At 38.0% G+C, this 18,165-nt stretch overlaps 1 protein-coding gene across 5 annotated transcripts in view; it reads left to right on the plus strand.

Annotated features, from left to right (window-relative positions):
• The first annotated feature begins 322 nt into the window (after positions 1-322).
• Positions 323-18,165, plus strand: part of LOC126249040 (asparagine synthetase domain-containing protein 1) — a 72,845-nt gene continuing 55,002 nt past the window's right edge. For 2 of the 5 annotated variants that reach the window (XM_049950668.1, XM_049950666.1), the window contains exons 1-2: positions 324-906; positions 9,198-9,395. In XM_049950668.1, the coding sequence (XP_049806625.1) occupies positions 808-906; positions 9,198-9,395 (297 nt within the window). In that variant the 5' untranslated portion in view covers positions 324-807. Of the gene's footprint in view, positions 907-9,197; positions 9,396-18,165 lie in introns of all 5 variants that reach the window. The other 3 variants (XR_007545594.1, XM_049950667.1, XM_049950665.1) reach the window with 3 other exon arrangements.

Below are 18,165 nucleotides of genomic sequence, written 5' to 3' on the forward strand. Positions count from 1 at the left end.
CTGTGATTAGACAGATCTAAAGCAATAATCATCAACATGAAATTGTTTGATTTGTTTATATCTACATATTTTCATTACCAAATAAATATCAATATTATGAAACTTTTTTTAATTTCTTAGAAGTTTAATTGTATGATTGGTAGTTTCTTCAATCTGATATTACATTCTACCTTTTTGTATCTCGGATGATATCTATAACTTCACTGTCCCGTGCTAGATCAGCGAATTGACATTTATGTTGAAGTTCTGCCACTGCTTGACCATGGCCTCGTGTGACTTTCCCTTCCGTTGACGTCTAGTGTGAATCGACCTGGAAGGTTCTGTAAATGACATGGTCATTTTCCTTCCCTATTCTTACCCAGTCCGAGATCGTGTTCCATGTGCGATGGCGACCTTTTTGCTAATCGGTCACTATTTCTCCCTGCGACTGCATGTCTCACGAGGAACCGTCGCGCGACCCTCGTGTCTGTTGGCTAGCCTGGAGCAACAAAGATGTACTGGCATTCTGGCACTAGTTAGTGTTTGGAATTGGATATAATGTGTGTAGGGAAGAATGAGATTAAAATGATTGGCTATTTCAATTTCGATGTTGTGTTGGTATTATTTATGTGCGACGGTCATTTCATATGTTAAATGCAATTAGGAGAGTGGAATGTGTAAACATTTGGGCTTTGTATGGGCGCTGATGACCGCGCAGTTGAGCGACCGACAATCCAATCATCATCAAACAGTTCGACATAAGGGTTTTGACGGGCGCTTGGGCTGCAACCGAAGTGAATATTAAGATTGAAGACACTTTTTAAAAAAATGTGTGGTATATATTTCGCTGTTTACAGAGGCAACGATGCATATCAATGCCAGCGGTCCAATTGTGACCATAATCAATGTGATGGATCCATATATGAGGTAATAAATAAATTATTACTTTAAAATATGTAACTGACAAGTTAGTGTCTGGGAACTGTATACAACTTTTCAGGTTTCTGAGAAGCATTTCGTTTTAAATGGGTTTTTGATACAATTCACAATTCGTTTTAAATGTGCTGAGCTGCTGTGTGAAATACATTTAGTTGAGCAAGTTACATGAAAATCATTTGTTATTGCAGATAGTGACGTCTTTTGTTGGGTCTCATCACTAGAATTTAAAGCATTGATATGTATTCTGATAGTACTAATGCTTCACGCTTAAGAGTTGTAACAGTGTTGAATCTGCATATGCAGATGTCTGTAATGTAGCCAAGCATTAGTGCAAACTGGAGGCTGCTACCTGTATCTTGCTCAAGGAAATTTGCTGGAAGCTAATATTCTTACAGGGCTGGCAGATTTCTCTTGCGCATGAAAACGAAAGTAGTTTTGCTTCCAATCATGTTTACGCACTCCGTAATAGAAAATGTTCAAGATTGACTGATATTGAAATTTGATCTTATGCTTGCATTAGAATTAATCAGACTTCCTACACTTAAAGTTTGACTCCTATTTAATAAGTTAAAGATTCAATGCTTTCTTCTCTCCTGCCATTTATATTAGTAATAATAATAATAATAATAATGACGATGATGAGGATGATGAAAAGATAGAGGTCTGAAACCTTACAGTCAAGTGAAATTTTATTTAAGTTAAAGCTTTCATTACATAAGAGATGTGCAGTAAGGGTTTTCAGGCAGAAAATTTATGAGCCTGCCTCGGAAACTTTTAATTCCTTACGCAGTTTGTCAAACAGTTCTTGCATATTGCTTTTGGTGACATGAGGGTACAGGAACTGTAAATTTCATCACCATGTTGCTTACACTTATATGCAGCACATAGCCACATATTTCATTAACTTGTACCAAGTAAAAACAGGAAGGAAGGTTGAATACAACAAATTGTACCATGACTATATATTAATTTTAGAATGAGTTTAGGGGGATAAAGTTAACATGAAGTGCTTAGTCGGAAATTAGTATATAAATATGGACTTTGTAACATCAGTATAAAACTTCAATTAACATTAATGTAAATATACCTACAAAATTGTTTTCATCCGTGGGATACAATCGTGTTACAGTTCATGCAATCCAGATAAAGTTTAATGATCTTGGGAGATCAGTTACTGTAAATGAACAAAACTTATCATTATTAGCATAAGGTGTAACAACTGGGTTAGTAAATTTGCCACAAGACCTGAAACCTAAATTTCATTAAGTTACTTAAGTGCTTTATTTTGTATTGAAACAGATATGAGCAGCTGGAAATTACTGCCTGCTGTATTATATTTCATGATGGATGGCATTATAAAGAGACTGATAAATTAATCTGTTACTAATAGTGGAGTCCGATGTTGTTATATTGTTCAGTCTAAAAGGAAGTGCAAAAAATATACATACTAAAGTAGGCCTGTGTAGTCTTATAATACACTGTTGTAGCTTGAAACATAAGAAGTTTGATCCTCCAACATTCATGCAACATTTCTTTTATAATGTAAACTATTAATATATGTATTTTTTTTATTTTTGCATTTAGCATTTAATACTTCAAACAATTCTCTAACTCAACAACTTTAATGCCAAATTTTTTCAGAAACGAAATGGATTGCGTATTTAAGAAAAATACCATGTTTAACTTACAGATATGTGGCCTCTTGCTATTTGAGGTAAATCTCAAGGAGCAAAGGAAAATAATAATAATAATAATTTTTCAGTTTAGCAGTAAGTCATGATTTCCATAAATGTGAGTTCTATACGATATTTACAATTGTATAAAAATATGTAGATTACAGGAAATTTTAATGATTCTACAGTACTGTGAGACTCTGATATTGCAAAGTAGTTGATATAAAACTTCATATGCAGTGGAGGGAAGTCAGTTGATTGCCTAGTTTCAATAACAAAAAACATGTAATGAACTGTTATGGTGTCATGATCGACCACACCTTGATTGAGCTGTGAGGCGAATCAGTGTGTAATTAGGGATGGCTCTGAGGACAGCCAACTTTGCTCATGTTTCTCTGGTGCCCATTGGGACTACCAACAGATGGGGTTTCACTAGGCATGGCCTACACCTAAACAGGACTGGGAAGGGATGTTTCGTACAGCTGATTCATGAAAGTATAGGGGGTGGATCTCGGGCCACACATGGTCAAATACCTATTGCCATAGGTAGGAGAAGTAGGTCTTTTTTAGGATAAATCCAGACAACAGGTTCCCCTGCCTAAAGAGTATCTCCAGCAGTTTCAAAAATACTGAAACAATCATTCAGAAAACAGATTTTAACACTTCAAATAACACATATACCAGATGTCACAAAGAAAAACAAACTATTGGAAAGAGTAACATGCGGCATTTCACAGACTTAACAATCCTGCATCAAAACATGCAATCAATAAAAAATAAAATAAAACTATTAGAATTTGAGCTCCAATCTTTGAACTACACAGTAGTTTGTATTACTGAGCACTGGTGTAGATACAAAGAACTCCAACATGTAGTATTATCATTGTATGAAAAGGCAAACCCTTACTGCAGAACTACTTCAAGGGGTGGGGGATCATGCATTGATATCAGAAAAGAAACAGTTCAAATCAAGATATGACCTCAGTACAGTAAGTGAAGACAAACACATTGAAATATCAGCTATTAAATTAACAGGGCTTGATATCACCAAGAAATTAATCATTTTGTGTTTGTATAGATTTCCCAGTGGTAGTGTGGACACTTTTTTCAATAAATTGACGGAAATTCTAGATCAAGTCTCAAGTACAAAGGTCAACATAATTCTGTGTGGGGACATTAACATCAACACTAATATCACAAATGAATCAAGCAGCACTTTAAACATCCTTCAAAGTTTTGTCATGTCCCTATTGGTCAATAGTGCAACAAGGGTTACTACGATGACTGCATCAGTAATTGACCATGTGACCACAAATATGGACAGAGAAAAATGTGATGTAGCTGTAAAAGATCTTGGACTATCAGACCATCTGTGTCCAATAACAACAGTAAAATCAGGCATTGAGTCATTCCCTGAACTACAAGCCTACAAATGGCATCTATCAGATATCAAAATAAAAGATTTTTCAAAATGTTTCAAATGGCTGTGAGCACTATGGGACTTAACATCTGAGGTCATTAGTCCCCTAGAACTTAGAACTACTTAAACCTAACTAACCTAAGGACATTACATACATCCATGCCTGAGGCAGGATTCGAACCTGCAACCGTAGCAGTCGCGCGGTCCTGGACTGAAGCACCTAGAACCGCTCACCCACTGCAGCCGACTAAAAGATTTTTCAAAAGAACTAGAAAAACAAACCTGGGATGAAGTACACAAGGAAACCAATGTGAATATGAAATTCTCCACATTGTTTAATTTGAACTTTGAAAAGGCATTTCCAAAAGTATGTATGTCTGTATCAACATCTCTCAGAAACAAGTGGATAACAGCAGGTATTAAGAAGTCCTCCCAAACACTTAAACACCTCAGTTCCATGAAAAAGGTTCACAATAATCCAGAATTATTAAATTCCTTTCATAGGTACAAAAAGATCTATAGGAAGTTGCTGCTTGCTGCAGAAAATTCATTTAATGACAAAATAATATATAATGCAGAGAATAAAAGCAAAGCAGTCTGGGATGTTATAAAAAAGGAAACGGGGAGAGGCAAACAAACGCAGAATAACATTCTGCTAAGTGAGGGGGATAAGAAAATAAATGATCCACAACACTTAGCAAACTATGTAAACAAGCATGTTTCAAGTATCACAGCGAAGGGAAATATGGAAGCGTCTGATCCCGCCCGTCTGCTTTGGCCCATGACGTCACAAATATGGCGGAAACGACCATAAACCACGATTCCAATATGGCGCATATAAAGTCAGTACGTACACATTATGAGAACGAAAATACATCGAAAAACAAACACACACACTTTCCACAAAAAGCCTAATGACACTAATGGGACAAGCGCGGGAAATGGGGTGGTTTTGGGTGGGAGCAAACTAAATATAAACAAATTTAGACACCCACCCCCATACAAACCACACAAAACGACGAGAAAAACCATCATCACAAAACTCCACAAATACCACTAAACACAATATCATCTGGAATCAGACACTTCCCTTGACCTGTATAGCTCAACAGCAGCTCCCGATCCCATAAGTTAGGATCAAACACTTCCCTTGGCCTATATAGCTCAAAAACATCTCTCGATACCAGTATAAACATACACAGTCACACATTGGGATCGAACACTTCCCTTGACCTGCGCACTGTTAATTTTATCCGTCATATCCATTCGTGAACATAAACAACAACAGATTAATTTTACTAAAATTACCACATGATGTACAGCAAACAACACTAAATTACCCTTCACACAAAATCGTTAACTCACTGAAATGAATTACACTACAAACACAGCCGATACTCGAACAATTCTGGATAATGAGCAAAGGCAAACTGAGCCCACTACACCACACAAACGAAAACCCTGAACATACCACCAGAGAGTACAACAAATTACAACATGACGACATCTACAAACACGCCACAGTCACAAACCTAACTCCGCGCCGTCATGACGTCACACACAACACCCTTACGTCACGGGTCAAAGCAGACACGTGGGATCGGACGCTTCTGTCGACCCCAGCGAAGTTACAGAAAAAATTCCCCAAAACAAATATAGCCCCTGTAAATAATGTTGCACTAAATACAATGTTGTTACTTCTAACCACAGAGAATGAAGTCAAACTGTTTAAAAAATAAAAAGTCAGTAGACTTAGATGAAGTACCAACGTGTGTGTACTGAAATGATGCATAGGGATTATACAAGGCCCCTTGACAAATGTAATAAATGAATCCTTCACATCAGGGACATTTCCAAAGCAGTTAAAACAGGCAAGAGTTGTACCTTTGCTTAAGAAAGTTAATGCAGAAGACATAGAAAATTACCGGCCTGTTTCCCTGCAGTCAGCATTCTCAAAAATAATAGAAGCAGTTATGAAAGACAGTTTAATGAATTACCTGAATAAATAGGCTACAATGTTTTAAGCGAATCACAGTTTGGTTTTCGAAGTGGCAAAAATACGGAGTCAGCCATAGTAGAATTCACATAAGCTGTACTTGATGATCTTGATAAAGATGAGTGTGTCACAGGCATATTTTTGGATCTTTCTAAGGTGTTTGATACAGTCTACCACAAGATTCTATTAAATACATTAGAAGCATTAGGAATAAGAGGGTTAGCCAATGACTGGTTTTGATCGTACCTAACAGATACGGTACAAGAGTAGAGATAAGACATACTTCAAATAGATCCAAACATTTAGTATCAGAATCAAAATACATTAATATAGGAGTTCCGCAAGGTAGCATATTAGGACCAATACTGTTCCTCATATACATAAATGACTTTCCCAGTAGTGTTACTCATGGTGAAAAAATTCTCTTCGTTGATGACAGCAGTATTAAAGTCGCTGAGAAAACAAGAGAACTCCTTGCTGAGAAAGCAGATGAAACTCTCAAGGAAGTTTATGATTGGTCAGTAAGCAATAAAGTGACAATGAACATAAAAAAAACTAATGCCATGAATTTCAGTTTGAAGAGGAAAAACGACAATGTTAAATTGAATGTAGATGGCAACTCAATAGACTGTGTAACAAATGCAGAATTTCTAGGAATGAATTTTGATTCTCAGTTGAAGTGGTGTGAACACGCAAAGGTACTTGCAAACAGAATGTCATCAGCATGTTATGCCCTTGGAATCCTATCATCAGTGTGTAGCATGCAGTGTCTTTTAGTTACATATTATTCATATGTACACTCAGTTCTTAGCTGTGACATTCTTTTTTGGGGAGCAGATGCACAAAATATGAACACAATTTTCAAACTCCAGAAAAGAGCCATAAGAATAATAACAAAAAATACTAGTCGAGCTCATTGTAAAGATCTGTTCAAAACACCGGGGATTTTAACTGCTCCATGTGAATAAATTTACCAGTCAGTTGTACTTATCAAAAATAAAATTGGTAATTACTGCTCAAATAGCTCTGTCCATGACCATGCAACAAGAGATAGACTCAACTTAATTTACCAAGAAAAAATAAACATAAAACTCAAAACAGCATTTTCTACCAAGGAATAAAACTGTACAATAAATTACCAAAAGAGATTAACGAAATTGCAAAAATACACTTATTTAAAAAGGCAGCTAAAAGTACCTGTTATGCAATACATTTTATACATTGAAGGATTACTTAGATAAAACAGAGTAGGGGTGTGATAAAAAAAATTGTGCAAATAAATAATAATAATGACTATAAAACATCCAATATTCCACATAACACCTTCACTTTGTTTTTTCCCATTCTTTTTTCCTTTTTAGAAATACTTACCCCCAAGCTATGCATAGCACAATACTAACACCTCTTTCTGAGCTCAACATTTCACTCATTATGGAGGGACGCTGACTCAGATTTTCAGGATAGCAAATGGGAAGTTGAGCTGCAGTACAGAAAATTGCCCAGAGATCTCCTCTCTCTCTCTCTGTGTGTGTGTGTGTGTGTGTGTGTGTGTGTGTGTGTGTGTGTGTGTGTGTGTGTGTTGGGGGGGGGGGGAGTGAAGTGTTGTCAAACAATGTGTGTGTATAGTGTGTACAGTGACTGATAGTGAGATATAAGTGAACAGTGTGGCATTACATTATTTAATAAGTTATTTGCAAAAGAAGTATTGTATGCCAGGAGTAAATCTGATGATTATCTCTAACTAGAAGTCTGTAAATATATATGTATATGAATTAGCTTATTTTAAATTGCTCTAACTTTGTAAATACTTTTGCATGTCCCATATCCCAAGAGATCTACAGATGAATAAAGCTGCTGCTATTACTACTGCTGCTGCTGCTGCTGCTGCTGCTGCTGCTACTACTACTACTACTACTACTACTACTACTACTACTATTATTGATAAGAATAGACTGTTCGTATTAAGTTGTGGAGGTGCTTTGAGGGTAATTGTTTTTAATGCTACCTACAGCTGATGCTATTTGAACTGTAGTTATAAGTGCTAAAAATAACTGTGTTTTAAATTTAATAATTCAGGAGACACTATGTGAAATTATTTTTACAAAATTACCATCTACTAGCAACAGATACAGCGTAAGTACATTAAATATGTTTACTGTAAGTCTTATCACATAAAGGGTACTTGTTAAGTGGGTGTTAGTTGAATTAGGCTTCAAGTTCGTATTAATGGAAGTGTCAACTGTCTATATTCCAATTTTTATTGACGTATGCATATTTCAGAGTTAAAGCATTAGCTTCAGGGTTCAGTAAATTCAGTTTCTCCTCTTTGCCCTGGTGAACCAGTCATGTTGGATGGTGGTTATTGATAAGAAGTGGAAAACTTATACGAAACTGTGTGAAACGAACTGGACTGCCATAAATATTTGTATTTTTGTGAAATTTTCTTCACATTTTGTGGATGATGAATACCTTCTGCATCTTTTATCTATAGTACACAGTGTTACTACAACAAATTATTGTAATGTTTTTTTTTTTCCCCCAAGGGTGATTTGTTGCTAAAACTATAAATGAAACTGTTTTATTTTCATTCTTTTTGTATCTTGCTAATGATGCATATTTGAAAGTATCCATTAGTATTCTTGGAAAATAACACCTTTGTGCGTAGTGTGTACTCTATTTTTGTAATATAAATAATTTCTAGAATCAGAGCGAAATAAGTAGCAAGGAAGAGATCCAGAATTAAGAGCAGCATGTATGTTATTTTGAGAATTATTTCTTCTGTGTTACTTACCATTGCTCTTCTTCTTTCCAAGTGCAGTCTTGCAACTGAGAGTTGTCAACAGTTTATTCAAACTCATAGCAGCACAAAGTGCTCAGAATATTCCAAGTCTGTTTTTCTTCTCGATTTGTTCTGTGAAGTGACTTAAAAATTCAGATTAGCACAGACACAATGACAATTGCTCTGAATGTCAAGAAATTTATAGAGAAGATGGTGCAGGATATACTTGAATCTTAAGTAAAACAGTTATGAAGCATTTGTAAAATTTCACAATGATCCACTGTGTGTGCACCTGCTTCATTGCACTAAATTTGATTTTGTTTGTTCTTGTATATACGTTTATTAGCATTGTGATGAGTTTCCCAGTATACATTTTCAGGCTTGTATTTAAGTTTATAACTGGTGTTGTAGGTTCATGTGAAAGACCAGTTGGAATCCAGAGGCCCTGATACAACTTCGGTAGTCCAGAATTATGACATGGATGGCTGGGCTGTATTCAGTGCAGCAAGTGTATTGTGGATGCAAGGGAAGCACCCCACACCTCAACCATTGGTTGACAGTGCTGGTAATATTCTGCTGTGGAATGGGGATATCTTCTATGGATCATTGGTAAAGTGAAATATCACATAATATTTTCAATTTATTAAGTATTTTAAAAGTTTGGCTGCTCGAAGTGCCACAATATTGTACCTTTAGATAGAAAAACTAAATGTATGGTTGTTTATATGCCATCATTACAAGTGGTGAAAAATTAGGCTCCATTGCTTTCTGGGAAACCTCATTGTAGCTAATTGCAATGTGAAACATTTATTTTTCCCTCCATCAGAAAATCTTTGTTCAAAAGCAGTTGTTCCAAGTTTTTGTTTTAAGTTTTGTGGAACTGGTGAAAAGTGGTATTATGGAAGAAATATTTCAACTCTTTCAGTCAACATGACATGTAGTCTGTTTATACTAATACGATTTTCCCACAGATGAAATTTTCAAAGCAGTCATAAAATAAATAGAGACCAACACACAATGCGCTTGTGGAAACAGGAAATACGACTAATGTTGTAATGTAAAGACTAGAAAAAATCGTCTTCAAAATTAAAGAAAAAAGTATTTCTCTGATGGTGGTGAATTATCAGTAAAATCAGTTTGGGTATAACAAAGCATTAGCATCAATATTCACCCACAAATCTCTTATTGAGACTTCCTGGCAGATTAAAACTGTGTGCCAGGTTGAGACTCAAACCTGCAATTTTCCCATTCTCGGACCAGTGCTCACTAACTGAACTATTGAAGCATAGCCCATGACACACACACACACACACACACACACACACACACACACACACACACACACACACACACACAAAATACGAAGAAATTAATAAATGATATTTTTTTTTGGGGGGGGGGGGGTGGAGGTGAATAATGTGCTCTGCGCAAGTACAAGCCACATGCAATCTGTCAGGAAATTTGAAATTGACACACATTCCTGTGCAGAAGAAAGAAATTCATTTGTAAATGCCTTATTGTTAAATAAGACCATTCATGTTCCATTGTATACTTCATCTTTCTTTAGAACTCTTGTTCTGGCTGTTTCGTAGTGTTGAACAAATTACATTTTTCCATCTAACATTTATAAAATGACATGATAGTCCATATTGAAACTGTCCAAATAAAGAAAGGAAAAAAAATCTACATGTATGGCTGCAGACTGATAAAAGCACAAAACTCCCGCATTCATTACCCTTTCAAACCCAGCATTCTTGTGTCTGTTGATATGGAAAAGCATTGTAGGACTTCAGGGTGTGGTAAAAGAGCAACCCAGGATTGTACCTTACTTGATCCAGGACAGGAAGAGAATATAAGAAAATAGGGTAATGGAAAACTTGGAAGTTCAGTTCACAAGACATCTTTTGAAAAGTCAGAAATAGGGGAAACAGACACTGAAAAGAGAAGCACATATATGGCAAAACACACTAAAGAAAGTGAAAAAGGAAAGAGGCAAGTAATGGAGGTCGAAAATTAAAACTAACAAAAAGAAACAAAGTTACTCGACATGTAAAAATATGAAGAAATTAATAAATGATTTTTTGGGGGAGGGGGGGGGAGGGAGGTGTAATGTGCTCTGTGCAAGTACAAGCCACATGAATGTACACAAAGTAATCTGAAGAGTGAGAGAGAAGGAAGTGGAAATAAAAGGAATTGATCCAGTGAGATATACAAGTAAAAGCCTGTTCAGAGCTGGGGGCAAGTTGTTGCTAATACAAGTAAAAGCCTGTTCAGAGCTGGGGGCAAGTTGTTGCTATTGCTATGGAAAAAACTGCCACTTGCAAAGTCCTGAGGAGATGGGGGACAGAACAGAAAGTCTGAATTATCTGATGAAGGCCATTGCTTTTAGCCATGTTGCATGTTTGTCAGTGGGATGTTTATACAGATCTTGTACTTCGTTATTTACCTGTGCTAGTAAGCACAGCAACGTAGATAGTTAAACAGCACTTGTGTCAGTTATGTTAAATTTGGATTAGGACTTCGGGGCAAAGAGACTTGAGGAAGAAAAGATAAAAGTGCTCATAAAACTAAAACATTGCTATGGGAAAGGTCACAGATATGCAAATAATATGACAAGAATTTTCATTATGATTGCAAGCTTATCGTAGTCCCTAGATGGAGAAAAAATGAAATAAATTAATAAATGTTACAAGCACGTTAGGTGACAGGGAGGAAGATGATGCCGTTGAGCTTGCAATTAAATTATATTCTGGATTGAGTAGCAGTAGTAGTGGCCAGGGTGATCTTTTCAGGGAATGATTTAAGAATATTGTGGTTCAAGTTGAGAAGCTGATTGTTTTGTTCCAAGACAGGAAAGAGTTGTGTGATGAGGTCTAAACTCTCGTATTGTTTTGACGTAATTCATAAATTTTAAGGTGGGCGAGTAATCTTTGGAAATGTGCTTGTGACAGCAAATGTTGGAAGTGAAGATTGATACGGTAAGGATTTAAGCATAACATTACTGTTGGAACTTAGGAATTTATAGATGGCAGTGATGATGTGGATAGGGATGAAAACTATCAAAAGAAAAGTAATAGTCAAGTAACTTACAGGAATGCAGCCAGATAATATCTCCAAAGTTGCCAATATTTTGACAGGTGTTCATCCTGTCATTTTCAAGGCACAGAAATGAAACGAAATTGCCCTGCATGGCAACTTTTAACCATTGATGGGTGGAACTAAGTTAACTAGGAAGGCAAAGCTGTTTCAAGACCAGTAAAGGCTGATGAGAGTTTGGAGTACCACACACACCTACTGGCTGTCTGCAGTTAACATAATGAATGAACACTGTGTGATACTAAAAGTGTGTGGATAAAGCCTAGGTCTACCTATACTGCTACAAGAAATTCAGTCAGGCAGGTACCAAACATATTCCACATTCGCAGTGTACACTTGAGAATTTAGCTGATGCATATTTTGTAAGCATGTAGACTTAGTACAACACTGGCTTTTTACTGTTCAATCACCTTTATCACAGTCCAAAGACAATGGGATCATGACACGTGATTTGACATGGTGGATGAGGGTGTGTCTCCAACCTGTTGAGGTTGCTAAGCATGTGTGGTTCTGTTGGCTGTGGGAGCAAGTGAAGTCTCTCAATCTTATTCACTGACTACAGCATCCCTCCCAACCCCTCGGAGACAATACGGTCACAAACAACTCGGATGAGGAGCTAGGGGCAATGCTTCAGGTTGGGTGTCCATCTTGACGTACTGTACAGGCAGCTGAACAAGAAGAGACTCCTGTCACTCTGAGTGATCGCCCTGCATCAGATTGAGGTTAATGCTGTGGTACATCAGAAATGTTGTGGTCAAAAGAGCACCATAGCGAGGCGTCAGGATGAGCTGCATGGGAATAGGAGTGGGGGTTACCTCCGTGGTCCCTGCTGAGTGGATGCGGTCATTACGATCGTCCTTCTGTGGCTGCAGTGGCAGGGGAGGAGGCAGAGGTGGCAGCAGTTATTGCATTCATGGTGACAGCCGCAGGTTCTGGGGGCATTTGGCTCAGGCGGAGGCCAGCACTGCGGACATTAGTGTGGCACTACAAGTGGAGCACGGTTGTTTCCTGTACAGAAGATATCAGTGTGGCAGAAAGCTTGTGTCGTCGTTACCAGTGGATGAGTGGAGTGGGGTTAAGGTGGTTAGTGGTTGCCTGTCCTGTATGTACTGTAAAGGGTGTGGATGTGCTCTGGTGGAGGTTGATGGATCAAGGTGAGTCATAAGTAGTTCAGAGGAATTACAGTCCCTTTATTACTCACGTAGTTCATATTACAAGCTCAGTCCCACATCTAGCAGCACTGGAAAGTAGGCTCTGACGCAATGGGGTCGACAGTGGAGTGTTGTAGAAGATCAGTGACCATGCTACGATCAGCACAGCCCACTTGTGGTGCAACATTGAGTAGGCAACCACCCCAGCTGCCAGCCGAGCTGCATCAGAGTTGATGCAACAGACTGACACTGCCTGCTGAGTGCAATACGGCTGGCTGGTGGAAACTGGTGCTGGCAGCCGCCCCAGTGGCTTGATGAATAGGAAGGCCACAGTTCAAACCTCGGCCCATTGAGTGTCGGCTGGACACTCTGGCAGATGGTCCTGTCAAAGGTGATGGTGGAGCAGAGTGCCCTCATGGCGGACTCTGGTTTTGTAATTATCTGGGCACTGACTGGCCGGTGGGCTGCGATACCAATACCGATGTATTGCAACAAGTTGTCCTCTTGCCTAGAGCTGTGCTGTAACAGTTCTAAAAAAACTGTGAGAGCATCTTTGCTAGAAAAATACTGGGTTTGTCCCTTCATGTTTTCCTTATAAATGATCCACCTAGCCATTTAATTAAAGATGAAAAGAACCTGTTAAGAGCTCCTGTATGCCATGTGACTAAAAATCTCCACAAAAATGGGGGGGGGGGGGGGGGAATCTACCCTGCAAACAATTTGGCAATCTTCAGTGCTGCTGGATCTGTCTGTGAGCGGCTGTGTCCTGCTAACCGGGCCATACTTCGCTGCTGTGTAAGCTATAGCAGTCGACAATGCTGAGTTCTAATGTCATCCTGCGATAACTGGTGGCATGCCACAGCCATGGGCTGCCCTCACCATGTGCTGCAAGGGATTGTGGCCGCCATTGTCACCAAGATGCTGCCACTGTAGTCAGGTTTGTTTACAATGAAACTCAACTGAATATAAAAAATGACTTCTTGAAATAGCATGTTAATTTGATTTTCTATAAGGCAGAAAGAAATGAGTGTGGGTTTCAAAGATGTTCACGAGTGTTAGACCTCACGAGAATTACATCATCGAGATAGTTACAGTGAAATGTGATAGAATCACTTACAGAGATAGTTGTCTACACATATCTGACTGATCAGTTTTACAGTGACATTTCCCACCTTTTCATTGTGAAAAAAATGTCATTGTTGTATAGAATAACATAGGTGTCAACCACTCTCAAATTCACTGCTTTAAAATCTCTCTTCATTCTGGTTGAGCTGTTTGGTTAATGTAACACTATTAAAGGGAATGCCTTCAAATAGATAAGATAGGTGAGATAGCATGTCATCTTTGCAGGCAGATGAACTCTGTTTTTAATTTTCTCAGGCAGACAGTGGTGTAAAGGATGTTCTGCACAAAGTGGGAGATAGCATTGGGTTGGAGGTGTATCTTGGCCTGTATGTCGGTGGCACAACCTAGATGTAGAAAATAACTCAAAAAAATTTGTGCAGCGGTTATCAATGGCTTGGAAGGGAACTCTGGCAACAAGCTGTGCTCTTACGTCGGTGGAAATACAAACTGATTAAATGTGTTGGGACCAAAACTATTGTCTGTTGCAAGTGAACTAATAACAATAAGGGTGATGTGTTGTGGAATTTGTATGTCACTTCCAGTTGGAAAGTTCCTTGAATCGAAAGTGTGTGCCCACTGTACAGTGTAACTTTTGAACAAGTTTGCAACACCGGTGTACCAAGCTCTGTGTATATGTTCCAATTTATCAGGAAAGCTGAAGTCCCTATGTCAACTTGAACCACTATCAGTGTCTCAGTTTTTTGATGGTTTCAATTTTATTTACAGAATCTTGTTCCTGATCATTTGCAGTCATTCTAGAAATGGAGGAAATTCAGACACTACCTATATGGCAACCATGACACAAAAAACACTGTTAATCTTACAAGCGCCATTGGCAGTGAGGATAGTGTCAAAAACAATTGGGGGAGGTCAGCAGCTGCCGTTTGTAGTTGTATGAAAAGTGTTAGGATACCTCTTGAACCAGTTCGCCTGGAGGTTGTTTGCTTATGCCTCTGCGAGTCTTACGAGGGTCAGGGTTGGTTATTTGGGGCAATACATGAAGTCAGCTGTTCTCTCACTGAGCAAGCTGGCTATATGTCTGTCCCTGTCAAAGTCAAGGAGAATACTGCTGAATGTTTTTGCCAATATTATTTGTTTTCCTGTGCAAATTCAAAACTTTGTGCAAAAAGGATCTGAACTTTTTAAAGCCTGCTTGCAAAACCTCAGAGTCTGGGGCATACCGAGTAAAGCAGTATCAAATGAGTGTGTCTGCCTAGGATCATTTGGATTTCTTACTGGTTGATATGAAATTGAAAAGCCAACTTAAATCTTTCAATTCTGTGATTCACTCCCGATATGACTTGGAAGTGATTTGTGACGCTGAAAAAATTCAAACTTATTGAACACTGTGTGGGTCTTGCAATTATGTAATCTCTCAACAGTTTCCACAGTCTACAATATGAAATGCTATTCACGTCTTCTAATCAATGGAGCTTGTGAAGCAAATTCAAATACATGTGAGGACAAGAACAAAAAGATACTTTGGAATTTCTACATTATTATCCTTAAACACTGTGAAGTGGTAGCATAGCTGTTGGAATTGTACATCAGTTGTTGCCCTTGCCATCTTGGAATGATGGTAACTGAGGCATGGCTGATTCCACTGAGGATGACCCAGACATGCCATTGGCGGCTGCTGAGATAGATTGCTATTATATGGTGTCACATTGGTGTTGCACTGTTGTCATTATCATTATAATTTCATCTGCTGTTGTCATTCCTCCAGAGATTTGAGGAATTTCAGGAACCCAAGATCCATCATACAACACTATGGGTACATATAACCTTCCTTTTCACTACTGGAGTGGTGCTTCTGTTTCCTTTATTTGATCAGAAACACTAATTACAAGTTTGGTACAGATTGAGTGCTTGGCACAACACAAATTTCTGGCAGTCTGTGGTTACACAAGGAATGAAAACTGTGAAATAATACAAGTCCATGAATAAAACTCAAGTGTGTTGTACTGCTAAGAGAAATTCAGCCAAAGACAAAAGCCTGACATAGTCCAGGCTCACGATGTGGGTCATCAGCAGAGGGTAAAGGGCGCATATGTTGCAAACATGTGTAATGAGTATGACGCTGAGTTGTTGGTACTGTGTGGACAGCTTTATGCTTGTCTGGAGATCACGGCATCAGGGTCGCACCACATGCTGTGTTTGGTGGAAGAGGGTGTGTCTTTGTTCCATTTCGATGTTGCTGCATGTATGTGATATCAATGATTGTGGTGAACAAATAAATATTCTCCTTGTCTGAGTCATTGGCTGTAGCATAACTGTCATATATTTTTTATATTCATTTAGTAACAAACAATAAATGAGAAAACTGCACTATCTCTGTCCCTCTGTTGTTTGACCAAGACTTTTAATCTTGTTGCCAAAAATCCCAAAAAGTGCTTGACAAATTTACTTCAGATTTTTGCTTGATTCTTTAATGAACATTTAAACATGAGTAGGTAATATATTTTTAATGTATGTGATGTTGTTAGCAAAAATCGCAAAAAGTTATTGACTAACTTCAAATTTTTACATGAATTCTAATAAACATTGAGGCAGACATGGACTATATATTTTTCTAAACAACAATGTATCGGTTTTCTGTTGTATTGATTGTTAAAGAAGAAAATGCTGTGTTGTGCTCTGCCATGAAAATGTGTGGCCTTGCTTCTTTTTCCCAGTTTTACATTCTCTCTCTCTCTCTCTCTCTCTCTCTCTCTCTCTCTCTCTCTCTCTCTCCATATATTTTTAAATAAAAATTGTGTACATAGGAATGTGCTGTTTTGCTTTCTTCCTTGCAGTCTGTTTTCACAGAAAACAGAAAAGTTGTAAAAAGTTGTATTTGTGGCTTATCTGCTGATGATTGGGATACTACTATGGAACATGAATTTGCAATAACAATAAAGAAGTCTGAAAGCTAGAGAGAGGGTGCAAGAGGAGATAAATGGAGGGATAGGGGAGGAGCAAATAGAGAGATGGGCAGGGAGGAGATGGACAGAGAGAGATGGGGGGGGGGGGGGGCAAGAGGAGGTGTGGGGAGAGAGAGGGGGGAGGGGGGAAGAGATGGACAGAGAGAGGAGGAGAAGAAAATTATGATCTACATCCAATTCCTATGTATATTTAGCAATTGCAAAGCACTGCCGGGTTCACTAGTTTATAATAAAGATAGAGGTTTTTGCTGAAATTCTGCATGGAATCTTGCTCTGTCCCTGGTCGAACAGGATGACAAGGTTAGTACTAATTGTTCACCCATTGCTAATAGATATTTCACTTTCAATGTCTTATGTTGAATGTCTTTGTGTGGTGCCACTATACATTAAGTGTGTGTTTGCTTCCTACGTACACCATTTTTTTGTTCTTAGTTGACATAACTGTGTCAACTGACAGTTTAAGTTGCCATGAACAGTGATACCTTGTTTCATTTGAGCCTAGAAAATGATTGGGTATTCACATGTTGAAATAGCATCCGTTTGTTGAGGATGTTACCCAGCTGTATCCTGTAAGTTATTTGAACATTCAGTACACTGGTATAAGCTCAACTTTCACTTGTGAGATATTTTTCAGTAGGCATAAAATGTATGGGAGTTTAGAATTAGCTGTGAGAAAAATAGAAGTCAACATTGAGGAAGTTAGGGAATACGGAAAGCATGAAACAAATCATATATCAGACAATGTCTTCAACTTCCAAGAATGTTCAATATCTGCTCACAAGTTTTGGTGGTGAAATGTCATCATTGTATTTGAGCAAGATAATTAACCTACAGTTCCTTAACTCTGATGATATTATATCTAAGCAAACCATGAAAAGATTGGCATGACATGTCCTCTCTCATTTACATGGCTGTACTCCTGAACTACTTGCATATCTGCTCCTCAAAGATTGAGTAGGCCATAGTAAATGATAACATTATTGCACAAAAGCTATTATTAAATGGAAGAAAAATTCCTTTTTTACTTCATTTTCGTTTACATAACAGAACAGTTATGGCTGTGAAGCCATTTTTGAGTTGCAA

The sequence above is a fragment of the Schistocerca nitens genome, chromosome 3 (assembly GCF_023898315.1).
Source record: "Schistocerca nitens isolate TAMUIC-IGC-003100 chromosome 3, iqSchNite1.1, whole genome shotgun sequence".
In the NCBI taxonomy this organism is placed as follows: domain Eukaryota; kingdom Metazoa; phylum Arthropoda; class Insecta; order Orthoptera; family Acrididae; genus Schistocerca; species Schistocerca nitens.